This window comes from Neophocaena asiaeorientalis, unplaced genomic scaffold (assembly GCF_003031525.2).
Source record: "Neophocaena asiaeorientalis asiaeorientalis breed wild unplaced genomic scaffold, Neophocaena_asiaeorientalis_V1.1 scaffold19, whole genome shotgun sequence".
NCBI lineage: Eukaryota > Metazoa > Chordata > Mammalia > Artiodactyla > Phocoenidae > Neophocaena > Neophocaena asiaeorientalis.
Window position 1 is genome coordinate 5,686,397 of NW_020173388.1, and position 26,774 is coordinate 5,713,170.

Sequence of the window (26,774 nt, forward strand, 5' to 3'; positions counted from 1 at the left end):
CTGTTATTGTCCGAATGTTTGTGCCCCCCAACCCCAAAATTCATGTGTTGAAATCTTAACTCCCAAGGTGATGGTAATTAGGAGGTAGGATCTTTGGGAAGTGGTTAGGTCATGAGAGCAAAACTCTCATAAATGGAATTAATATTCTTATGAAAGAGGCCCCAGAGAGTCCCTGGCCCCTTCTGCCCTGTGAGGATACAAGAAGTCTGCAACCCAGAAGAGGACCCTCACATGAGCATGCCAACACCCTGATCTCAGATTTCCAGCCTCCAGAACTGTGAGAAATAAATTTTGGTTGTTTATAAGCCCGTCTGTGGTATTTTTGTTATAGCAGCCTGAATAGACTAAGATAGTGTTTAAAGAGTTAAGTCCAAATCATAAAACCAAAATTGCTTACATGGTGTACTTCTTCATACTCAACTCCTGTCACTCTCCCCACCTTGGTGTTCCCCACACTGACCTTCCTTCATTTAATGGAATACACCTTGCTTCTCCCTTTCTAGAGCCTTTGTATATACTGTTCTATCTGTAAAACCTACTCTCCTGTCCCCATTCACACTATTTAACTCCTCGCATATTTCAGAAATTGTTCAAAGATACCTCCACACAGTATTAACCCAAGGTCTCTTTTCCCATCGTATACTGTCAAAGCATCACACTTTGTGTGTATGTCTGTGTGTGTGTGTGCGTGAGAGAGAGAGAGAGAAAGAGAGAGAGAGAGAGAGAGAGAGAGAGAGAGAGAATCACACTTCTGGAGGCCAGAAATCTGAAAGGTGTTGGCAGGATCTTGCTCCCTCCAAAGTCTTGAGGGAAGAATCATTTGTTGCCCCTCCCAGCTCCTGGTAGCCTGATGGTTGCTGGCAATTCTGGGCTCTCAGTCATTTGATTTTTCTTGATAGAAACTTTCCAGAGTTTATAACTATATGTTTATTTGACTGATCGGTAGGTGAATCAGTAGTGCCATCTTCATTCACTTTCCAAGTGACACATCATTTGAGGCATAGTTACAAGGAATATAACTGAAGCAGCATCCAACGGAAACAGTCCTCTGTGCGCAGTACAAGTGCTACAATCCCCAAACAGGTGTGTGGAGGCAAGATTGGCAGTGGACATTAGGAAGCCAAACGAGCTGTTCTCCACACGGCCGGACTGATCCTCAGAACACTTCAGTGGTTCCCCATCTTACTCAGAATAAACACTGAAGTCCTTACAGTGGCCTCCAGGGCCCTACACTGCTCTGATCTCACCTTTACTACTCCCCCGACCCCAGCACTTCTCTGCTGTGCCCACCCTGGCCTCCTTGCTGCTCTTCAAACACTCTGGGCAAGCTCCTGCCTCATGGCTTCTGGCTCTACCCCCTGCCTGGAATGCTTTTCTATCAGACCTCCTTCAGGACATATTCTTTTTTTTTTAACCTTTAATTAATTAATTAATTTATTTATTTATTGCTGCGTTGGGTCTTCGTTGCTGCGCATGGGCTTTCTCTAGTTGCGGCGAGCGGGGGCTGCTCTTCATTGTGGTGCGCAGGCTTCTCATTGCGGTGGCTTCTCTTGTTGTGGAGCACGGGCTCTAGGCGCGAGGGCTTCAGTAGTTGTGGCACGCAGGCTCAGTAGTTGTGGATCGCGGGCTCTAGAGTGCAGGCTCAGTAGTTGTGGCTCACGGGCTTAGTTGCTCCTGACATGTGAGATCTTCCCGGACCAGGGCTCGAACCCGTGTCCCCTGCATTGGCAGGGGGGGTTCTTACCACTGTGCCACCAGGGAAGTGCCAGGACATATTTTAATGACTACATCTCAGTAAGGTGTTCCTTGACCATCCCAGCCTTGGGAACAGCAGTGAGGGTCACTGTGGCTGAGGCAGTGGTCAGTGGAGAGGCCCACAGGAGTGGTGTCTCTGAGCCTGCCCAAAGCATTTGTGTCCAACAGACAGGAGGAACTGTTCTGGGTAGCAGAATCATGGAGCAGAAAACAGCTGCAGACATGAAGCCCAACACTTTCAGCTAAAGCCTTGGCCTCTCCCCATTTGCTAGACAGGGAAAAGACCACTCCTCCAACCTGGATTTTTAGAAGACCCAAAGAAGAGGGGGAAATTCCCCAAAACATAACTGAGAATGGCTTTCTCACCACTTGGCTGTGAGGACTAGGAACCATAGTTACTCAATTTAGAATATGTAGACAAGGTAACAATTCACTCACCCAGTTGTTCACATCTACCCCACTGCATTCAGAGCAAAGCCTTTCCCTGGTACACTTGTGAGTATAAATAGATGAAAGAGGGAGGAAATCATCACGTTGCTCACTTTAAGTATACACAGTTTTGTCAATTATACTTTAATAAAGCTGAAAAAAATCACTTCTTTTTAAAAATGAGCACTCAGAACAGCAAACTCTTAATTATACAAATTAAATGTAGTATTTTCTGTTTAGTGTAAGCCACAGCCATCGAGATGGTGATGTTACTATAATCATATACATAGCTGTTGATTAACACAATGAAATAGCTCCAATCTCTCACAAACTTTGCTTCACTCTTTATTATGCCAAAAAATCACAACTCAGATTAAATCTTCATGTCTCTGAGAAAACCTCAACTATTTTGTAGGTTTCCTTTTTTTTAATGATGCCGTTTTAGCCAAAGAAATGTGCAAAAATCCTGTATTCACAAATAGTTTGATGCGAGCAACCACTTGGTTACACTGTAAATAGGTAGCCAGCTGAAAAGTTTCGGCAATTTAATTGCAGCTTGGCAGCTATGAAAACAAGCCAAGGGCTTCCCTGGTGGCGCAGTGGTTGAGAGTCCGCCTGCCGATGCAGGGGACACGGGTTCGTGCCCCGGCCTGGGAAGATCCCACGTGCCGCGGAGCGGCTGGGCCCGTGAGCCATGGCCGCTGAGCCTGTGCATCCGGAGCCTGTGCTCCGCAATGATAGAGGCCACGGCGGTGAGAGGCCCACGTACCGCAAAAAAAAAAAAAAAAGACAAGCCAACAGGCTACCCTGCTGTCTCAATAAATCCGACTCACATACATTGTATGAGCTGCTTGATCTCTGAGTAATCACAAAAAAAAAATCAGCAGAGAGAGGAATTCATAAAAAGAGAATAAAGCTTTGCAAAATAGAACCTGTCTTTGGATCTTCAGAAGTGACTAAAACATTTTAATAGAGCTCTTTTACTGCCTCTTTCTGCTTACCTATGAAATATTGACAGGTCTTCCTGACTGGGAAAAATCAAAACTCATTAAACTCTCTGTCTTACTTGATTGAATAAAAGAGGTAGAAAGATAGAATGGTTATTATGAGAAAAGAGAAACAATAGGAAGTATGGAAACTGGAGCTCCAAACATCAATCTTAATTTGTGCATTCCTGAGCAATTTTCTAAGTAGACATCAGCTTCCCATATCTCTTGTGGTGAGGCATCATCTTCTGGACGTCCAGACCTGCCACTCAATACCTTCCAGTCCACATGTGCCTCAAAGGTTAAACTTCTGTCTGTTGTCCTCCTGTTGCATTTCCATTTTCTTCAGATTTCCCCCACGATATGCGTGTTGACTTTTGTTTCGAGACTACGTCCAAATGCTACCTACCCCTCTTCTGGATTGAAAGGATTCTATAAGCACAGGAAAGTCAGCGAAGAGCTCATCTGAAGCTCATTTGCCTTTTCTGAGTTTTAGATTAAGGGAATGTTATGATGAGAGGAAAATGGGTGAGGGGAGGTGATAACTCATGTCTGGATGAAACAGATATTAAAAAAATATGATGTTGTTGAAAGGCAAATACTACAGCAGGACTTCCACGGGGCAGGCTATAAATACTAATTCTTCTTCCCTACACCCTGAGTATTTGGCTCTTCAGATTAATAGCCTTAGTTCCTTCAACCACACCTCTGAAGACTAAGAGCTCGACATCCTTCACCATACTGGCCATCTTCCTGTTCATTGCATAAAACAGATAATGTAAAAATTTTGTCTTCTATTTTCATTCTTCTCACAGCTATTAGGATTTGGAAAAACTGCCTCATAATTCAATGTTTGCAGTGTTTTATAGCTTGCAAACACTGTACATATGTTATCTCATTTAATCTCCACCACTCTCAACTTTACAGATAAAGAAAACAGATTTCTTTACAGATCAGAGAGGTTAAACAATTGGCACACAGCTCATAGAAAAAAGGAGTCAGAGCTAAAACCCAGGTAGGCCCTTATCTTCTAGTTCAGCACTCTTTTCATGCACCAGTTCCATCTCAAAGAAGGGGGAAAGCTTTGGAGTTCTTGATAATATTGAAAGTGAGGCTTATTTTCAAATATAGCCTATAAAATTGTATATGTAGCTTTAGGAGAGATCTGAGGAAGATACAATTTCATTTGATTGCTTCAAAAGCAATACAAAGAAAAAAGATATTATTCTATTTCTTCATTTTTAAATTCAAGGTCTATTAAAGAACAAAATGGTCTGTAAATTCAAAATCCACTTAGGCCCACATAAACCACTTTTATTTTTTTTAATTCCGCATTTCAGTTCTATAAATATGGTCTGTTTTTAAGCCCTATGATCAAAAATTTCTAGGGGTTATAGAATACACTTTAAAAACTATGTCCTCTTACACTCCCTTCCTCAGAAGCTGACAGATTAAAACAAAAATTCATACATTATTGAGAGTGAACTATTTCCCAAAGAACAATTAAAATAAAATGTATAATCTTTTAAGCTATACATTTTACACATTGTGACTGTGTACTTCCTGTGATTTAGGTTTCATGTGTACAATTTCCTACAGGTTTGTGAATTTCTCAGTAGACTGAAAGTACATACTCTGCGTATTGAATAGGATTTTTTTTTTTTAATATTTTTATTTATTTATTTATGGCTGTGTTGGGTCTTCATTGCTGCCTGCGGGCCCTCTCTAGTGGTGAGCGGGCGCTACTCTTCCTTGTGGTGCATGGGCTTCTCATCGCGGGGGCTTCTCTTGCTGCGGAGCATGGGCTCCAGGCATGTGGGCTTCAGCAGTTGTGGCTTGCGGGTTCCAGAGCGCAGGCTCAGCAGTCATGGCACACGGGCACAGTTGCTCCGCGGCATGTGGGATCCTCCTGCACCAGGGCTTGAACCCGTGTCCCCTGCGTTGGCAGGCGGACTCTCAACCACTGCGCCACCCTGGAAGTCCTTGAATAGGATTTTTTGAGAAACGCTATTGGGTTGCTGAACTTCATAAGTTCAAAAGTTTAGAAACCTTTCCTATGTTTCTGAGTAACAGTTTAGCTCTTTGTGTGTGTGTGTGTGTGTGTGTGTGTATACGTACACACATATATAATAAACATAATATATCATTATTACATATAATACTATATTATATAATTAATAAAATATAAATCAATAATACAATTAATTACATTGTATTATGTTGTATATTTATATTCTAATATAAATTATAATATATGGCTCTAGGTGCACGGGTTTCAGTAGTTGCAGCAGGCAGGCCAGTACTTGTGGCACGTGGGCTTAGCAGTTGTGGTTCGTGGGCTCTAGAGTACAGGCTCAGTAGTTGTGGCGCATGGGCTTAGTTGCTCGGGCATGTGGGATCTTCCCCGACCAGGGCTTGAACCCGTGTTCCCTGCATTGGCAGGCAGATTCTTAACCACTGCACCACCAGGGAAGTCCCACACTGATAGCTCTTGATTCACTTCTTTCCTTACAGCTTGCTAGAACCAACAAAAAGATCATTAAGTAAAATGATTAGAGTGGGCAGATTTTCTTGTTCCCTATTTTAATGGGGATAGTGTGACAGTTTCACAAATTAGTAAGACATTTGCCATTAGTTTCTGACAAATGTTTATTAATGTTAAACAATTTCTTTCTGTTTCTAGCATACTAAAATTTTTTTATTAGGCACAGAAGTTTAGAAAGGAATTTTGGCAAAGACATGGCTATTTCTAAGATCAGACCTGATCCAGTGTGCTTTGGGCTATTGAGAAAGATATTTACCAACTTCAACTTCATAAGGAAAGCCTAGGAAATCAAAACAATTAAAAAGAAATTGTTTGGTGCTATAAAGCTTAAAACATGGAGGAAAGTGTTTTTAAAAAACAAAAACATTCAAGCATTTTGTATATATCCATGTCTTGAATGTCTCCATATGCCCTGGGGAAGGAAGCTTAAATTCAAAAATAGTTATTAAAAGTAATCCTGACACTGACCAAGAATGCATTCTGAATGTGAACTAGTTCTTATGCTACTCAAAACCTAATCAAATAACAATTTTTCTATTTGCAAATAATGAGACTGACAAGGGCTTAATTTCCAAAATATACAAACAGTTCATACAACTTAACACTCAAAAAACAAACAACCTGGGCTTCCCTGGTGGTGCAGTGGTTGAGAGTCCGCCTGCCGATGCAAGGGACACGGGTTCGTGCCCTGGTCCGGGATGATCCCACATGCCACGGAGCGGCTGGGCCTGTGAGCCATGGCCACTGAGCCTGTGCGTCCGGAGCCTGTGCTCCGCAACAGGAGAGGCCACAAAACAAAACAAAAACAACCCAATCAGAAAATGGGAAGACCTAAACAGACATTTCTCCAAAGAAGACATACTGATGGCCAACAGGCACATGAAAAAATGCTCAAAATCACTAATTATTAGAGAAATGCAAATCAAAAATACAATGAGGTACCACCTCACACTGGTCAGAATGGCCATCATTAAAGAGTCCACAAATAACAAGTGCTGGGGAGGGTGTAGAGAAAAGGGAACCCTCCTACAGTATTTGTGGGAATGTAAGTTGGTGCAGCCCCTGTGGGAAACAGTGTGGAGGTTGCTCAAAAAACTAAAAATGAAGTTGCCATATGATCCAGCAATCCCACTCCTGGGCATACATCTGGACAAAACTATAATTCAAAAAGATACATGCACCCCTATGTTCATAGCAGCACTATTCACAGTAGCCAAGACATGGAAACAACCTAAATGTCCATCAACAGATGAATGCATAAAGAAGATGTGATACATATATACAGTGGAATACTACTCAGCCATAAAAAAGAATGAAATAATGCCATTTGCAGCAACATGGATGGACCTAGAGATTATCACACTAAGTGAAGTAAGTCAGAAAGAGAAAGACAAATACCATATGATATCCTTATATGTGGAATCTAAAATATGACACAAATGAACTTATCTATGAAACAGAAACAGTCTCACAGACATAGAGAACAGACTTGTGGTTGTCAAGGGGGTGGGGGAGGGATGGACTGGGATTTGAGGATTAGCAGATGCAAACTATTATATATAGAATGGATAAACATCAAAGTCCTACTGTACAGCACAGGGAACTATATTCAATATCTGTGATAAACCATAATGGAAAAGAATATAAAAAATAATGTATGTGTAACAATCACTTTGCTGTGCAGCAGAAATTAACACAACATTGTATATCAGCTATACTTTGGTTAAAAAAAGAACAACTTTTCTTCTGGTGTCTTCTAGACTAATCATTCCAAACAGGTCATAAGAGCCGAAATTCTTTTGTGATTATTCTTATTCTTTGCGATTAGTTTTGTAGTTCTTTACTGTTTTAGAAAGCAGTTTTACACATACTAATTCACATTTCTAAAACTCCATCTCAGTAAGCATTATCTCAATATTTGGGCGACTGTATTTCCAGGCATTTAAAAAATATGATTTCTTTAAAGATACGTTTTTGGACTCTTTGAGCTGCACTTTCACATTTACTAACATAATCCTTATCTATTTATTTATTTAAAACTTTTTTTTTTTTGGCTGTAACATGTGGCTTGTGGGATCTTAGTTCCCCCACCAGGGACTGAGTCCCCCATCAGGGACTCCACAGTGAAAGCGTGGAGTCCTAACCACTGAACCTCCAGGGAATTCAAGGCAGGATTGGTGATTTTGCTGTTTAACACAGCCTCCCAAAAAGCTTGTGTACTGAAAACTACAAAATGTTGCTGAAAGAAATTAACAATACAAATAAATGGAGCAACATCCCATGTTCCTGGATTGGAAGACTTAGTATTGTTAAGATGTCTATACTAATCAAAACAGTCTACAGATTCAATGTGACCCCTATCAAAATCCCAATGATATTTTTTACAGAAACAGAAAATTTATCCTAAAATTCATATAAATAGACCCAGATAGCGAAAACAATATTGAAAGTGAAAAATAAAGTTGGAGGTCTCACACTTCCTGATTGCAAAACAACTACAAATCTGTGGTACTCAGAAGAGTGGTAGTGGCATACAGACAGACATACAGACCAGTGGAATAAAATAGATGACCCAGAAACAAATTTCAAATGATTTTCAACAAGGGTGTCAAGAGTATTCAATGGGGAAAGGATAGTCTCTTCAACAGGATATCCAGTTCAGAAAACTGGATATTCATATGCAAAAGAACAAAGTTAGACCCTTACCTTACACCGTAAACAAACATTAACTCTAAATGGAATAAAGACCTAAATGTATGACCTAAAAATATAAAACTCCTACAGGAAACCATAGAGGAAAATCTTCATGACATTGAATTTGGCAATGATTTCTTGGATATGACACCAAAAGCACAAGCAACAAAAGAAAAAAATACAGATGGGACAAATCAAATTTTAAAACTTTTGTGCATCAAAGGACAGAATCAACAGAGTGAAAGACAACCTAAGGAATGGGAGAAAATATTTACAAATCATATATCTGATAAGGGGCTAATATCCAGAATATATAAAGAACTCCTACAACTAAACAACAAAAAAATCAAATAGCCCAATTAGAAAATAAATGGTCAAAGGACTTGAGTAGATACTTCTCCAAAGAAGATATACAAATGGCCAAAAAGAATATGAAAAGATGTTCAACATTACTAATCACCAGAGAAATGCAAATCAAAATCACACTGAGATACTACTTTACACTATTATGATAGCTACTACCAAAAAAAAAAAGCCACCGAAACTAACAAGTGTTGGCAGGGATGTGGAGAAGTTGGACCTTGTGCATTGTTGGTGGGACTGTAAAATGGTACAACCATTACAGAAAACAGTACAGTGGTTCCTCAAAAAATTAAAAATAGTGCTACCATATGATCCAGCAATCCTACTCTTGGGTATAATCCAAAATAATTGAAAGCAAGATCTCAAAGAGATATTTTTACACCCACATTCATAGCAGTACTATTCACAATAGCAAAGATGTGGAAGCAACCCAAATGTCCATCAATGGATGAAATAAAATATGGTATATAAGCACAATGAAATACTATGCAACCTTAAAAAAAAGGAAATGCAGTCACATGCTACAACATGGATGAACCTAGAAATCATTATGCCCCATGAAATAAGCCAGACACAAAACAACAATTACTATATGATTCCACTCACATGAGTTATCTAAAGTAGTCAAATTCACTGAAATAGAAAGTAGAATGGTGGTTACCAAGTTCTGCAAGACAACAAATTCTGGAGCTCTGTTTCACAATAATGCAAATATATTTTACACTACTGAACTGCTTACTTTAAAATAGTTAAGATAGTACATTTTATGAGATGTGGTTTTTCTTTTTTTTAAATAAATTTATTTATTTAATTTAATTATTTTTGGCTGCGTTGGGTCTTCGTTGCTGCACACAGGCTATCTCTAGTTGAGGTGAGCGGGAGATATTCTTCATTGTGGTGTGCGGGCTTCTCATTGCGGTGGCTTCTCTTGTTGCTGAGCACGGGCTCTAGGTGTGCGGGCTTCAGTAGTGGTGGCAGGTGAGCTTCAGTAGTTGTGGCGTGTGAGCTTCAGTACTTGTGGCTTGCAGGCCCTAGAGCGCAGGCTCAGTAGTTATTGCACATGGATTTAGTTGCTCCAAGGCATGTGGGATCTTCCTGGACCAGGGCACGAACCTGTGGCCCCTGCATTGGCAGGCAGATTCTTAACCTCTGCGCCACCAGGGGAGCCCATGAGATGTGTTTTTTCAATTAAAACTTAAAAATTATTTTTAAAATAAACTCAAAATGGATTAAAGACCCAAACATCGGAGCTTAAACTGTAAAACTCTTAGAAAAAAACATAGGAGGAAAGCTCCATAACATTGGATTTGGCAATGATTTTTTGCATATAGTGCCAAAAGCATAGGCAACCAAAGAAAAAAATTACTTTTGCTGAGTTTAGAATTCTGATTGACTGTTTTATTCTTTCAGTAGTTTAAAGACAGAAGTCACTGTCTTCTGGCTTGCATTTTTTTTTGGGGGGGGGGGGCACCTTGTGGCATGCGAACCCGTGCCCCCTGCAGTGGAAGCAGGGAGTCTTAACCAGTGGATCGCCAGGGAAGTCCCTGGCTTGCATTCTTTCTGACGACAAATCTACTATCATCCTCATCTTTGTTCCTTTGCACATAGTATCTTTTTTCTCTAGATGTTTTTAAGATTTTCTTCTTATCATTATAATTATGATGTGCCTTGGGGCACATGTTTCTGCTGTTTGGAGTTTGTCGAACTCCTTGGATATGTAGGTTTATAGTTTACATCAAATTTGAAAAAAAATTGGCAGTGATTGCTCTGTCCCTTCATCTGTCTTTCTTCTCCTTCTGGAACTCCAGGAACATGTGTGTATAGGTCACTCAATGTTGTGTTACAGCTCACTGATGCTCTATTCTTTTCTTTTCAGTCTCTTATCTCACTATATTTTGTTTTGGATAGTTTCTATGGCTATGTCTTTAAGGTCACTAATCTTTTTTTTAATATTTATTTATTTATTTACTGGGTTGCGCTGGGTCTTAGTTGTGGCATGCAAACTCTTTTTTAATTTTTAACCTTTTTATCTTTGGCTGTGTTGGGCCTCTGTTGCTGTGCGCGGGCTTTCTCTAGTTGTGTCAAGTGGGGGCTACTCTTGGTTGTGGTGCACGGGCTTCTCATTGTGGTGGCTTCTCTTGTTGCAGAGCATGGGCTCTAGGCGCGGGGCTTCAGTAGTTGTGGCACGTGGGCTCAGTAGTTAAGGCTCGCGGGCTCTAGAGCACAGGATCAGTAGTTGTGGCTCATGGGCTTAGTTGCTCTGCATCTAAAAGATAAGGTCACTAATCTTTTATTTGCAGCGTCTAACTGTCGTTAATCACATCTGGTGTTTTTCATCTCACACACTGTATTTCTTAATTGATTCAGATCTTTTTTTTTTAAATAACTTGCAGATCTCTCCTTATTATGTTCATACTTTCCTCTGCCTTCATGAATAAATGGAGGGGATTTAAAAATATAATAATTGTTTGAAAGTCTTTGTCAGAATTCTACCATATGTGTCATTTCTGTGTCTTTATATTGATTGATTTTTCTTCTCATTGTCATACTTTGCTGCTTCTTTTCATGCCCGGTGTGTTTTGATTGCATACCTCATAATTTATTATTATGAATTATACCTTCTAGGATGCTAGGTTTTTTTTTTAATTCCTTTAAATATTTTTGAGCTGTTTTGGATGCAGTTAGGTTACTTGGAAACAGTTTGATCCTTTTGAAACTTGCTTTTAAGCTTTGTTAGGTGGGACCTGAGTAGTCTTTAGAGCTAATTTTGCTCTGCTACTGAGGCAGTACCTTTCTGAGTAGTCTATTTGAATGAAAAGCCCCGTGTATGTTAGGAGGTCTTTTCTTTCTGGCCAGAGAGGACACAAAGTCTTACCAGGCATGTGTGAGGTCATAAATTTTTCAGCCTGCTTCTTTGTGGTGTTCTTTCTCTACCCCCAGGTAGGTTCTTCATGTGTAAGTACTGATGAATACTCAGCTGAAAACTAGAGGGGAAACCTCTGTAGATTTCTAGAGCTTTCTTTCTGAGCAGTTTGCTATTGAATAAGTACTGTGTCCTATGAATTCTAGGCACCTTGGTTTCCTCTGCTTCTCATTCTGTCTCCTCAACTCAGGGAGACTGCTGGCCTTTGCTTGGGTTACCCTCCCTGAGTTCAGGAAATTCTCTCCAGGCCATATGCTGGGTCAGTCATACTACTCACCTCATTGTTTTCCTCTGTGTTCATTCTTTCTCATCTCCAAGACTTGTTTTCAATGCTTTTAAATTTTAGAGTTCTCCAGTGCTAAGTCCTTGGATTCCTTCCCCTTTTACTATGTACCACTACCTTATGCGCTCACCTTGTCACATGATTTTAATACCATCGTTACATTCATGACTCCTTTACTTACTTCTCAAGGCTTGCTCTCACTTCAGAACTTCAGAATTATTTTTTCAATTGCCTTCATGATATCCCCACTTTGATGTGTAATTGTCATCTCAAACTTAATATATACTAAAATTGCTCCTCCTACAGTCTTCTTTTTTAAAAAAAAATAAATTTATTTATTTATTATTCATTTTTGGCTGCATTGGGTCTTTGTTGCTGCACGCGGGCTTTCTCTAGTTGCGGCGAGCGGGGGCTACTCTTCGTTGCGGTGTGCGGGCTTCTCATTGCAGCGGTGGCTTCTCTTGTTGCGGAGCACAGGCTCTAGGCGTGCAGGCTTCAGTAGTTGTGGCACATGGGCTCAGTAGTTGTGGCTCGTGGGCTCAGTAGTTGTGGCGCACAGGCTTAGTTGCTCTGCGGCATGTGGGATCTTCCCGGACCAGAGCTCAAACCCGTGTCTCCTGCGTTGGCAGGTGGATTCTTTTTTTTTTTTTTTTAAACATCTTTATTGGGGTATAATTGCTTTACAATGGTGTGTTAGTTTCTGCTTTATAACAAAGTGAATCAGCTATACATATACATATGTTCCCATATGTCTTCCCTCTTGCGTCTCCCTCCCTCCCACTCTCCCCATCCCACCCCTCCAGGCTGTCACAAAGCAGGCAGGTGGATTCTTAACCACTGGTGCCACCAGGGAAGTCCCCTATAGTCTTCTTAATGGCAACATTTTTCTTTTCAATGCTTGGGGTAAAGACCTTGGTGTCATCCTTGACCCTTTTCTTTCTCTTACTCCTCAGTTTCAGTTTGTTAGCAAATCCTGGCAACTCTACCAAATCAAACCCAAGAATTCAACACTTCTCCCCATTCCCATTACTTCCACCCTGGTCCAGGCCAGCGTCATCTCTTACCTGGCTGTATTTAATAGTATCTTATCTTCCTGGCTTCTCTCAACATAGCAGCCAAATTCATCCAGATTAGTCATAAGTTACAGCATATCACTTCTCTGCTCAAAATCCCACAAGAGCTTCCCAGTTAACTAAAAATAAAAGCCAAAGCCCTTACTCTGACCTACAAGCCCTACCCCATCATCCCTCTTCCCCCCTCACACACACTCACTCACTCTACTCTAGTCACTCTGCCTCTTCATTGTTTCCCAACTATTTCAGGCATCTTCCCACCTTGGCCTTTGCTTGGAATTCTTTACCACTAGAATTCTCTTGACCCAGCAAGCACAGGGTCAGTTCTTCATATTCTCTTCAGGTCTTTATTTAAAAGTTACTTTTTCAGTTAGACCTTATCTAAGTTAACTAAATATCTGTATATCTTCATGTGTATTTCCTTATTTAGTCCTCATCACCCTATGAGGGAAGTACTATTAATTATCCCCATTTTACAAATGAGGAAAATAGAAGTTAGAGAGGTTAAGTGGGTTGCTCAGGGTCACACTGCTAGTAAATGGTAGAGCATGCAGACTGATTCCAGAACCTTCTCTATATCCTATCTATAATTATCCTCTATATAGGATATTTATTCTATACATAGGATATTTAGCCTATGTATATATACATTTTTTAAAATTTATTTTATTTATCTTAATTTTTGGCTGCATTGGGTCTTCGTTGCTGCACACAGGCTTTCTCTAGTTGCGGTGAGCGGGGACTACTCTTTGTTGCGGTGCGCAGGCTCCTCATTGCGGTGGCTTCTCTTGTTGTGGAGCACGGGCTATAGGCGCGCAGGCTTCAGTAGTTGCAGCACGCAGGCTCAATAGTTGTGGTGCACGGGCTCTAGAGCACAGGCTCAGTAGTAGTAATGCACGGGCTTAGTTGCTCCGTGGCATGTGGGATCTTCCCGGACCAGGGCTCAAACCCGTGTCCCCTGCATTGGCAGGCAGATTCTTCACCACTGTGCCACCAGGGAATATATGTTTATTACATATATTTATATACAGCTACAATGAAATATAGTTGTTTCTAGCCTCCATGTTTGAGGCAACTGGTGGAGTCTTGGAAGCAGAATGATGCATTGATCTAGCTAGTATTTACTGGGCATCTACTATGTACTAGGTATTGTGATGAGTGCTGAGGATGCAGAGATGACAGATGCAGTTGCTGTCATCAAGGACATCACAGTTGAGAATAGGGAAGAAGGCAGACACCTAGAAGTCCATGAGGAAAGAACTAGGTAGAACTCATGGATAGAAATTACAAAGGAAGATACAACACAAGTAAGTATTCCTAGTGGTCAAAGCTGTTGAAAATGGAATGGGCTGCGACAACTTCTCTCATGGGAGACATCCCAGCAAAAGTGAGGAGACAGTTGACCTGACTGTTATAGAAGAGACTGACTCAAGCATAACATGGCTGGTCAGCCACTCGGCAACTGATCTGAGCGGGGATTTTTTTTTTTTTTGCGGTATGCGGGCCTCTCACTGTTGTGGCCTCTCCCGTCGCGGAGCACAGGCTGCGGACGTGCAGGCTCAGCGGCCATGGCTCACGGGCCCAGCCGCTCCGCGGCATGTGGGATCTTCCCGGACCGGGGCACAAACCCGTGTCCCCTGCATCGGCAGACGGACTCTCAACCACTGCGCCACCAGGGAAGCCCGAGTGGGGATTTTTAAAGAAAGTTTTCAACAAAATGACTACTTGCAGAGATGTGTGCCGGGCTGAGAGAACCAACAAGAATTTGATGGGACTAGTAGAGAGGACTAGTAGAAGCCAGAAGGCATTTTCACCTTTTTCCATGAAGGTGCAGGAGGAGCCTGACTGAGAGCTGGAGCCTTGGAAAAGAGGCTCTCAGAGAGAAAGGGAATTTCTGGAAAGGAGCAGCAACTGCCCCAGAAACAATCAGTGTACCTCAGATTCTCTCATCAGGTTGCCCGGTTATTTGCAGTGCCACTCATTCACCAAACCCAAATGCAAGTCGGAGGCAAGAGACTGCAGGTGATGCAGTTAATAGAAGATGTAGTACAGTCCACAGTGGCCAGTGTCTTCTGGCAACCACCAGGCCAGAGGAAGGTGGAGATGGATCTAGACCGGCATATGGAGAATAACCAGCACAGTTGGTTAAGAGCCCTTCTTTACTAAGAAGCAAGAAATTCTCCTCGAGGTCTGTAAAAGTGAACGATTAGGAAGTGAACCTCAACTATGGGAGAAAATTAGAGCTGAACGGAAAATCCGGCTCTGCTCTTCCCGTGTCTCTTTCCCAGCTCCAACATCCTCCTGCTGTGCTCCCGGGTGCACCACCCACCCTGGCGTCTGGGCGAAGCACCGGGTCTGGGAGCCTCCCTCCTGCGCGGGGGACCAAGAACAGCCGGGCGCCGGGTCTCAGCTCAGCTTTCCGGGAACGAGGAGGCTAGGCTGGGGCAGGCGTCCCGTCCCGTCCAGGTGCTGGTGCCTGTAGGGTCCGCCCAGCCCTGGTCTGCTCGCCGGGGGTCGCCGAGACCATTCAGAATGTCCGGGCTGCCAGACAAGCAGGGCTCTCCACTTGGGCAGAGACGAGGTTAGACAGGTGGCAAGGATCCAAGGCGGAGCTTCCTTCCCCTCTGGGTCCACCCACCGCCCCTCCCCAGCCCCGACCCAGAAAAGGACACACACACAAAAAACTTTTGCCACACTATTAATATATTCGCGTTTCCTCCCACTTTCCCAATGGGCTACCAGCTGCAGAACTCCTGAATAGAAAGCTTAATTGTGCTTTGTCATGCAGAGTACCTCGATTTTCTATAGAAGGTTACAAAGGGCCATTTGAAGTATTTCTTTCTCGCCTAATAGTGAACCATTTGCATAGGGCACCTCTGCGCCTGCGAGACCCAGGTAGCAGTGGCCCCCGGGTAACAAAACTCAGTGCGGCTTTCTATGGACGCCCTACTCCACCTCCAGTCCCGCATTCCGACTCTTCTCCATTCCCTCGGGTCGCGGCCAGCGCCTGCAGCTGATTTAGAGGATGCGAAGCCTGCGGCCCGTAGGCCGCGGTGGCCCGGCCCCTCCGCTGACCTCTCGGCAGCCTCGGGTCATCACGGGCCCCCTACCCAGGGCTGGGGCCTGCTCTAGGCCGGGCCTCCGAGCTCAAGTGGTGTTTTCAGCTACTACCTGCGGGTCAAGAACCGAGGCGGTCACCTAAGCGAGGCCTCCCCCTCTTGCCTCCGGCAGAAGGCCCAAGGGAGGTACTGAAGGAACTGGAGCTGATCGTGATTTGGATCGACGCTGTTCCATTTCTCCTGGTTGAGTGGCAGGGCTGCCTTCAGAATATCTTTTCTTGTTGCTTGTTTTGACAGTTTGGATCCAGGTCTATGTGACATATAAAGCTAATAAAATTCTAATTCCATTGTTAATCTTATCTCATTGCAGTATAGGTTTTTACCCTCACACCTGCGTGGCAGGGTGTAAGTCCATTAATAATAATAAAAAAATCAACATATTCATTGCATGTCTTTTCCCTGATGATATATTGTGAGCAGTGTGAGTTGAAAAAGAACCATTTATTCCCACCGTGAATGAGCCTGCATGGGGCGGGAGCTTCACCTGCCCCTCAGTCAATTAGGAATGTATCGAAAAGTCTAGCAGAAAACGAGTTAAATTAACCGTTCGCTAATTTCCTTGTGTCCCTCCTACATAATCCCCCCTCTTCAGCTTGCCCCAGAAATTACCACACGTTGCAAGGTTCAAATAGTGCCTAATGAAACTGACTACATGCTTCTTCCTCCAGCGCCACCATCGCGGGAGCCCTTCCGCCGGCCTTCAAAGCCGAAGCGCTTTCCCGCTCCCGGTCCTCCGGTCCCTTAAAAAAAAAGAAAAGATTTCTTTGGCAGGGAAAAAAAAATCTAAACTGTCAATAACTCCTGATCCAGCCGGTGAACACTGCTGCCCACTCACTTCCCGCCACTGAGGACGCGGTGAGATTCGGAGCTGCCGGCCGGTGCCCTGGGTGAGGGCCTCACGGGCATCCTCCCCTCTCCCGGGACGGCTGGGGTCCTAGAGATGGGAGGGTTGAGCCAGGGCCAAGGGATATTGGAGGAGGATGGGGAGATCAGCCTGGAGAACAAAGAGGGGAAAGATTAGAGAGACAGAGACAGAGACACACCAAGGCAGGAAGAGTTGGAGAGACAGAAAAAAAGCAGAGGCAGAGACCTAGAGGGAAGCAGATAATAGAGACACAGACTACACTGCCAACTTTCAACTTTCTTCTCAAGTTAGAACCACGTGCCTGGCTCAAGCAACTCATCACCCCGGGGGGGAAGGTGTTTTGAAGTCTTGAGATGCAAGACCCTAATAATTAATCGTGGTCATTAATTAATTAAGGAGGAAAGGGGGGAGGTGGCTTGCTGCTGCTTGACCCCAAACAATTTAAATTAGGCTTTGTGAAGGTGGACTCCAAAAGCCTGCCGTCCCCCTCCTTCCTATTATTTCTCTTTCAAGCTCTCAAAAATTTCCATTATAATCCTCAGCGGTCTGGGGCCGGTAGAGCTGTGCATCCCTCTCCAGCCCTTCCCAGCCAACTGAGGCCAAGCTGGCTTTAACTCCTCGGAGCCGGCTGCTGTGCATGGGGCAGGGAGCTCTTTCCCATAAGGAGTAGCTCCCACCTGCCTTTTTTCTCTGCACCTGCTGTGGGTTGTTTCTCCCTGAACTTCAGAAACCAAATAGTTGCCTAAGAATTAGTCCCGCTGCAGTGCTCACACAGGCTAAATATCACCACATTCTCTGTTCTCTCTCTCTCTCTCTCTCTCTCTCTCTCCCTCCCTCTCCCTCCACCCCCCTCCTTCTCCCTCTCCCTCTCCCTCTCCCTCTCACAGTCTTCTTTTTCCTCCCTCTCACTAGAGACTTGAGTTCCTTATTTGAAATGGGGCAGCTAATACAAAGTCATCAAAGCACTATGGTTCTTGTCTTAAAGTGACAGCCCTCTTTATGGGGCTGTTTGAAATACGCCCCCTGCTTTTCAATGTCTCTCTATCCATCTTTGTCTGCTCTTCAGAAAAGCGGACAATATAAAGCCCAGCCTGGCGAGCTCCCCACGCTCAGGCCTGGGCAGTGCCAACCTCCGCCTTTAAGCAGATTGAAATTGTCACTGCTTCATTAATCTGAAACTAGTTACTTTCCTAAGCACACAGCACACACTTCCGATCTGTCAGGATTCACTCAGAGGAGCCCCTGGGGCCTTCCTGGGTTTAGGATTTGGAAGACTCAACAAAGGTAGGACAAGGGTTCAGGAAAACATAGGGCTCTGCTTGAAGAAATGCAATGCCTAGTGCAGAAGGGCAGGCAGCGACATCAATATAAGGGCAGACAAAACACCTTTTCAGAGACAATGGGATGCCCAAGCTTTTGGAGGGTGCACTTGAGAACAAGGAGTCCAGCTACGGGAACAGACAAGCATATCTACCTCCATGTAGAATAGCTTATGGGACTGTGAGAGCTCACAGGCTTTGGATTTTTCTCTCCCCAAACAGAAGAAACTTGCTTCCACATATGAGTCAGGGTTGGTTGTTGTTTTTTCATCTGAGCTCTGATTCATCTCTGTTCCTAAGAGATCTCTTTAAGCTCCTGTTCCAGTTCTAGCCTGTGTTAACCTCTCCAAGTGCCAGGCCCTTGGGTGAGAAGCCCTGCCTTCCTGTGGAATTTCTCATCTTCTGTGAGACAAGCTGACTCTTTTCTTCATACCTCCACCATTAACAAAAGACAATACAAAAAATTCCTCTACTTTTAATATTTCCAGCTGGCTTAGAATAGCAAGTTTTTGGATTCTATTCCATCTAATTTAGGGAAGAGACATAGGTATTTTTTTTTTCAGAGATGCTCAGTTTTCGGTAATGTGAGCCTAAAGATTTATAAAATAGATTTATATTAAATTATGTTAATAGAAGCCTAGTAAATGCACCATTTAATTGCATGGAAAAAAATGTTCCCTTTTAAGAGGTCTGTCACCTTAACAGGTACATTCAAAGATTCCCTGTGAATAATGAAAATAGGAACAATTGCTTTGATGCACTGAGCTGCATTCATGTCTAGGACAGCTTTAGGCTGTGTTTGGAGAGGATGGGAGGAGCTCCTTTTAAAGCAGTGATTGCTCCTTTAAACCCAATTTCCTCTAGCAAATAGGTTCTATTGGAAGTGTCATTCTCCGTCTCTCTTACACCCTTAAGCCTGGACCTGAGATCTTACCCAGAGCTCACTACAGTCTTCCCTGAGGTTCAGCTTTTTGCTCCTTCCCCTAGCCCAACTCTGAGCCTCTTCCTGCCTCCCTCAAAGAAATCTCCCAAGCAGTGCCATGAAAAATGTGTGGAAACTGCACGAAAGATAGAAGTGCGAAGCAAAAAAATAAGAAAAAAATTCTAGTGAAAATAACTCTTTTCTTCCCACATACATTAACACCACCAAGAGTCCACACACACACTTGTGTACATGCACATACACACACAGACCCTGTTGCCCTCTGTGACCACTTCGAGTTAGAACAATCACCCTTCTGGCAATTCTCTGATCACAGTCAGGGTGGGCCAAGCAAACTGCATTTCTAATCCTGATTAGATGTAACTGGGCAGCAGTGGTGAGGAGTGGGGGTGAGGGGAAGGAGGAGGAAGCCAGAAAGTCAAAGACTTCACAGCCCCAACTTTTTGTTTCTCCTAAAATATCTATGGATATCCTTGGGGGGGGATATGGTGGGGGGTTGGGAGGGGGCAGTAAACTATGATGGCCACTTCAGAATTAGGAGAGGAGGTGGGATCTACCATCACCAGGGTCTCTATCACCTGGGGCCATGAACACCCCAGGGATGGGCTGCTGGGTCCCTTCTGCCCTGGGCATGGTTTGCAATCAAGAAGCCTTGCTGGGGCTTCCCTGGTGGCGCAGTGGTTGAGAGTCTGCCTGCCAATGCAGGGGACACCAGTTCGTGCCCCGGTCCGGGGAGATCCCACATGCCGCGGAGTGGCTGGGCCTGTGAGCCATGGCTACTGAGCCTGCGCGTCCGGAGCCTGTGCTCCGCAACGTGAGAGGCCACAGCAGTGGGAGGCCCGCGTACCGCAAAAATAAAAAAGAAGCCTTGCTGTGTGCCACCGTCATTGTTAGACCCTTGGCCTTGGGCTTGGGTTGGTCTCTGAGTGGGAGGGTGAAGGGGAAAGGTCTCTGCTCCTCCTCTTTGCTGGGAATTCTGGACTGGGTCAGGGCACAATGGCAGGAGGTTATTCTTCCCGCTGTCCATCCTCCCCAGCCCCCAGCTCTTTTCCTGTTTAAAGAGGTGGATTCATCCATGCTAATGGTTCCTGCTGCTCACTTCTTTTCTCCTAATGGAGCAAGGTCCTGATTTTTAATTCTCATTTTTATTCTCTTTCTCTCTTTCCATCATGTACGTATAGGCCCCTAAGAGGCCATGTTTTGGAGGAACAGAGTTCTGTGTTTCAAGTGGGGCGTATTGAAAAACTAGCATCTAGTGCTTCCCAGATAGAAATAGTCAAGCGTGACTCCACACATCTTAAACATTCCTCTTTTAATAAATCTGGGAACACTTCTCTTAGAGTGTTTGATATCAAGATTGTTTAACAGAATATTTGTACATCTGAGTGTTGGCTTAGGTGTTCTTACCCTAAGATGAAACTGTGGGCCTTTAAAATCAGACAGATTCCCAAAACCTTATTCCCAATCTTCAAAAACATCAACTGATTTTTTTTGGGGGGGGTGGGCGTTGGGGACGTGTAAAATAGGAGACAAGGAGACTTCATGGTTCACTCTGAAAGTGACAAGAAGATTCACTGGAGAACGTTTCTTTGGAGAATGTCCAGCGTCTTTGCCTCAATCTTTTTGCCTCTGGTGCAGGATTCACTGTTTCTCCTCTCTTCCCTAAGGAATTTCCCTGAAGACAGGAAGGAAAGGTACCGAGCAGCCAACCCCAAACCAGGCACGGAGGGCTGGCCCTGCGTCTCCGTTGCCGGGCCATAGAGCTGGGCGAGTGCAGCATCGGTGTGGCAAGCGGGTGGCTCAGCACTCTGGGCGCAGGGCCTGGGTGCGGGTAGCGAGGAGAAGTGCAGATGCTCTGGTCCCTACTGGGCAGGGACTTGGGGAGGGCCAGGCCCGAGTGCGGGACGACAGAGTGGCCGGGCTGAGAGTGGATGGGTAGGGGACGGGGTTGCCTGTCCACCTCTCAGATGAGGCTTCGCTTTGGGCAGGGGCTCTTTGGCCTTCTTGTTATTTCCTGTGAAGGAATTCTTCCTTAGCTGCCAGTTCTTTGTGCTACGAAACTCCCTTCCTCCCAGCCCTGTACCGGTGCCCGGAGACGCCTGTTTATTGGGAAGGAGGGAGACGGAATCTTTGGAAAAGGCAGTGGTCAGCGCCCCTTCTCCTTCGCGGTGGGCAGGGCGAGGGGGCCCAAAGCTCTGCTTGTGTGTGAAAGAGAGAGGGCCATCCAGAGCCTGAGCCTCCCAGGCCCGGGGCCAGGAGCAAGTCAGATGTCTGTGACTGCTGCACAGGATCGGGCCCAGGTCACTGCACAAAGCGGCGGCAGCTCCCTATTCAGTACGCACCGTCCAGCCTCTCCTCTCCCCTGCCTGCCCTGGCCAGCACCAGAATGAGAGATGACGACGGGCCTCAGGAGTGTCTGTGTGTGTGTGTGAGAGAGAGAGAGAGAGAGAGAGAGAGAGAGAGAGAGAGAGAGAGAGAGAGAGAGAGAGAGAGAGAGAGAGAGAGAGAGAGAGAGAGAGAGAGAGAGAGAGAGAGAGAGAGAGAGAGAGAGAGAGAGAGAGATGGAGAGAGAGAGGGAGAGAGACAGGGAGAGAGACAGAGAGACAGAGAGAGAGAGGGAGAGAGAGAGAGGGAGTGAGAGTGAGGGAGTGTCTGGGCGGGGAAACCCGTACTAGAGCCTAACCCCACTGGTGAGGTTTCAGTTTCTACAGACCTAAAGTAAATCAGACCTAAAGAAGTGTGAGTATGTGTGTTGTAGAACAGACCTAAAGTAAATCAGACCTAAAGAAATGTGAGTATGTGTGTTGTAAACAGTTCCTATGGCTTGGACTTTTTAGGTGGCATCTTTAGAGAAAATAATCAAAAACAACCCCAGCGGGTGTTTGTGGAACTCAGCTTGCAGGGAATGAGATTGCAGGGAATGAGATCTCCTAGTTTCCATGTTTCCAGCTTCACTCTCTCCCTTAAAGAACAGAACCTAGCTGTGCTGAAGAGAGAGCCAGGTTGCCTTGCTGAGGGCAAAGCCAAAGTAAGTCTTCTCCAGGGCCAGGATTGCGCGAATGCACTCTGCAAGGTGATGGGAAGAGAGGGACTAGAAAGGAACTAATTTAGGTTAAAGTTAGGGAGACCAGAGAAAAAACCCAGAAGTCCGAAGGCACCTGTGAGCTATTTTGGAAAAGTGAGAATGTAAGTCTTTGGACAAAATAATTCCCTATTCCTGAACTTTTGTTTTCTCAGCAGTGGTGGAAACCAGCTAATTTCTTAGCTAGACAAACTCGGAAAAACGGTATTGTTTCTAGTCACTTGTAGCATCATTTGTAACTTTGCATGTGTTTGCTTCAAACCTGTTTGATGAATTGTTGCCCTTCCTAAAACAATTCCTACTATTCAGATTCCTTTACATAATTCAGGTTTTAGTACTGAGAGAGATGAAGAAGGAAAGAAAGGGAGGAGGGACTAATACAGAAAATAAATACTAGGTAAGGGATTTTCACCCTCTCCTGCTAAATAAATTTAAAGGTTTGCCTGTCATTAATTGTCAGTGTCACTCTAAATGGAGTGATGTATCCTGTCAATTGTGAGGAATTGAGCTATTTTAAGAATGGGGAGTACTACCTGGTAGACAGCATCATGACGGAAGGTGTCTTCTTGGCAGAAGTTTCGGTGACACAGAAATCCTATAGAGCCACAAACTCCCTCAACCAAGAGACCCACATTACCAAGTTATAGTCATTACTTTGCTCTAAATTCTCAGACACTTTTATTCCCTGTCCATAAGGGGGAGAGAAAGATGGGGGAAGATGGAGAAAGCAAACATCACAAATTTAAAACCTTGATTTTGTTTCATTTATTTAAATAAATATAAATATAAATTTTATATAAAACTATTCACAAGGAGACTTCCAGTGACTTGGATTTTAAACTCTCCCCAGGCAAATTTTCAGAAAGCAAGACCTACAGGGTTTAATTTTCTAAGTTATTTGCAATTCAGTACTTTCATTAAAAACAAAACAAAACAAAAAGAATCAAGAAACCCCGTGTTCTTATCAGGTTCTGAAAGACAGGGAAAGGGAAATGACATGCGCTTTCAAAAACCCACATACAGTTTTAAACTTAAACCAACCCTTTTTTCTTTGTTATATGACGAGATTTAGTTGAATCTAGATTATTTACATTTTAAAAAAATGATCTATAACTGCGAGTGGAGTCCCAAACAAATAGATCAAGTAGGAGACAGAAGTGTCAGGCCCGTCATGTAAGCCCCCGGGAATACCTGTCTCCACCTTCTCCAGGCAGAACAACCGAAAGGCCAAGGATTTTGGCCCCTGGGTGCCTGCCGCGTCGCGTTGTGTGTGTGTAGGGGGTGGGGGAGGGATTACGGGAGCGTGTAGGGAGAGGTGGGGCAGCCCTCCCTCATAATGGGGAAATCTCCTTGTCATCGTTGGCCGAGACCGGCGACAAGGAGTCCTCGTCCTCTGAGCGCGCGTAGTGCGCCTGGCTGCCGACGCACTTGCAGCCCGTGTGGCTGTTCCTCTGTGTGCCCTTCCCTTCCTTCTTATGCTTCACCCTGCGGTTCTGAAACCAGATTTTCACCTGCTTCTCTGACAGGTTCAGGTACGTGGCGATCTCGATCCTCCGGAGTCGAGACAAGTACATATTGGAAGAGAATTCCCGCTCCAGCTCCAGGAGCTGCGTGCTAGTGAACGCCGTCCTCATCCTCTTGCCATTGGGTACCTGGCTGGCCTCCGAACCCCCTGCAGACGGGCCAAGAGAGGGCAGAGAGGTAATTCTCGGGGGTGGATGTGGGGAGGCGCTCCCACCCCACGTGCCATCCCTTGGAAAGGATGCCTCGCAGGGACTCACCCGTGAAGCTCAACCAAATACCTGTATCCATCTCTTACTCTTTCTCATTTCAAAACACATCGTTACTTAACCGGGAAGGACAGGGACGCCCAAAGCAAGTGAAGGCCTTTGATGTTCGGGACGTAAAGTCAGAGGATTAAAGTGGGGGGCGGGGGAGGGGTTGCATTGTCCGGTCGTCTCCCTTCAAGCCTAGCGGAAAGGCAGGCAGGCTTAGCCCAAAGCAACGACCCAGCCAGCCTCGACGCCGGAATGCCACACTTAAGTACAAATACACCCACCCCGGACCTCAGTCAGTTAACCTCCGATTTCTCAGCCCTCAAGTTCGAAGTCCCAAAGGCCCCGATGTTATGCAAGACTCGGGCACCAGATACCGGGAGTGAAGCTCACCAGGCTGCTTGGAGAGGCTGAGAAGGCTAACTCCCACCTTCGTGGAACTTCTGGGGACGACTCCACAGTTATACTAAAAGCCCCTCCTCCCTCCCTACCCCGCCCCCAGGATCCCACTTCATCCCCTGAAGGCGGAAAGTTTGCTCCCGGGAGCGGGCAAGGAAGGCACAGCGCGTAGGTGCCCAGAAACCCGGCCCTACCCATGGTGAGGCAGTGGAATCTCCGCGGGTCCGCCACGTTGTAGGTGGTGGCGGTGCAGACAGGTGCGTGGTGCTGCGGGTGCCCCAAGGCCGCCGCGGCCGCCGCCGCAGCCGCCGCCGCTGCAGCCGAGCCGGGCTGCTGGGGCTGGTGGTGGTGATGGTGGTGCTGCGGAGGGTGGTGGTGATGGTGCGCGTGGCTCACACGCGGGCAGAATTGTGCGTCCCCAGGACCCGAAGAGAACTGACTCTTGAGCAGGGGCAACGCCCCGGCGGCTGCCGCCGCCCCGCCACCCCCGGCCCCGGCACTCCCGGTCCCTGCGCTCCCGCAGCTGGAGCTCGCGGGCCCCCGAGGGGAGTGCAGGTGCGAAGTGACGCAGAGCGGGCAAACGCAGAACGCACCGCTCTTGCGGGACGGGCAGCCCGTCCCGGACACGGACATCACCAACGGGGATGGCATGCCCAGCGGGATGAAGAAATCTGGCCCGGGGTGCGGCTCAGGAAGCGAGGGCGCGGGCCGTGAGGAGTCCTTGATGATGAGCGAGTCGACATAGAAGGAGCGCGACATGTCGCGAGGGGTGGGTGGCTGGAGGGCCCGGCCGGCCGTGGCGCCCCCTCCCCTCTCCTGTCCTGAGCTCTGCCCCAGGCGCGGCGCGAACGCAGGCGGTCAAGCCCTTGGGGACGCGGAGGTGTCGGCGTCTGGGCTGCGAACAAAGGGGTCCCTGGAGAGGGCTGGTCCTCACGTCCCCCGCCCGACGCCCAGGCTCCGGGATTTTATAGCCCCCACCCCGACACGTGATGCTGCGGAGTACCGCTCGTCTCAGGCTCCTCGGCAGCTCCCCACCCTCGGGATAGGCTGCCCGAGTCACAACAGAAGCGGCGAGGAGGGGCGGGTGCGCGGCGGGGAAGAATTCGGAGGAGGGGGATGGGGGAGACTTTGTAAAAGTGTAGGTTTTGTTAATTTCGCGGGGAGGCCGGCCTCCTCCCCTTCTTTCTCCACGCTTTCCCGAGAAATCGCAGAGCTGCATCCTCCATCCCACCCCTCTCCCTAGCCTGGGCCCCAGCCCAACTCTTCCTCGCTTCCGGCCACAGATCGCACCAGGTGGGGACTTTGAGGCCTTTCTAATAGGAATGCCTAGTGCTCCTTGCTCTTCTGTGCCAGCCGCGGATAAGTCACGGCCTAGTGTGAAGCCTACGGTTTAGAACAGGATTGTGTGGCGGTGGGCTGGCAGGGACCCAGTCCCGGAGCCCAGCTTGGGACACGGACGGACACACACACACACACACACACACACACTCACTCGCACACAGAGTCCCCTAGCTTTGGAACTGGCCAAGGTCATTCAGGTGGTTGGCTGGTGAGGGATCCGGGGGGCATAGCAGAGAGGCCTCCCAGCTCAGAAGTGGAGCTTTTCATTCTGATGCTTGGGAAGTTCTAAAATGCCTTTGCACTTGGGGCCTTCTGGGGCCACTCAGATCAACGACCCTTCCTTGTGCCTCTTTCTAACCTGAAACCACCCCCCTTGGCAAAGAGAGACATTGAAGGTACGCTCTTGTCTTTCTCCGAGTGGTCCCACTGCTGCATTTGCAGACCAGTCCTACAAACTCCATCTCAAGGACTTTGGGGAGAGGACCAAATCCCGGCCCTTCCGGAGACTGGGCAGGGGTTGAGGGCAGCCTTCGTTCTGAGTCCTGCTACCTCCTGCTTAGGCAGCTAACCAGGAAGTTCTCTCCCCTATGCACGCCTTTTAAAGCCCATAAAGGTTTTGAAGGGAATTGAGTCACTCAGTGAATCCTGCCTCAGGATGGGAGAAGTGGCTTGGTAAAGGAAACCTCTCTGAGTGGCGGTGGAAGACTGGTGCACCAGTGGCTGGTGAGAGAGGGTGGCTGCCCACCTAAGGGCTATTGATCTTTCTGGGGAAGCAAGGCTGCAGAAGTGACAGCTTTCTCTTCTTTTTCCTTGTGGAAAATCTGGCTGGCGCAGGGAGGGTGAGCAACAGCTACAAGTCCAATCCTTTCCCCCGAACAGC

General features: G+C 46.0%; 1 protein-coding gene across 1 annotated transcript; it reads right to left on the reverse strand.

The window, feature by feature from the left end:
* Positions 1-23,710: 23,710 nt before the first annotated feature.
* On the reverse strand, positions 23,711-25,312 carry GSX2 (GS homeobox 2). The gene is made up of 2 exons (XM_024746654.1): positions 24,748-25,312; positions 23,711-24,051 (listed from the first exon to the last, which is right to left on the reverse strand). Exons 1-2 carry the CDS (start codon positions 25,310-25,312, stop codon positions 23,711-23,713), a joined length of 906 nt encoding a protein of 301 aa, XP_024602422.1.
* Positions 25,313-26,774: the final 1,462 nt, after the last annotated feature.

Bases quoted from the DNA above. Each gene is read 5' to 3' on its own strand.
- GSX2 (XM_024746654.1), bottom strand. From the start codon at position 25,312: ATGTCGCGCTCCTTCTATGTCGACTCGCTCATCATCAAGGACTCCTCA. The intron at 24,052-24,747 runs GTAGGGCCGGGT...GCCCGTCTGCAG, and splicing joins ATTCCACTGCCTCACCATGG to GGGGTTCGGAGGCCAGCCAG.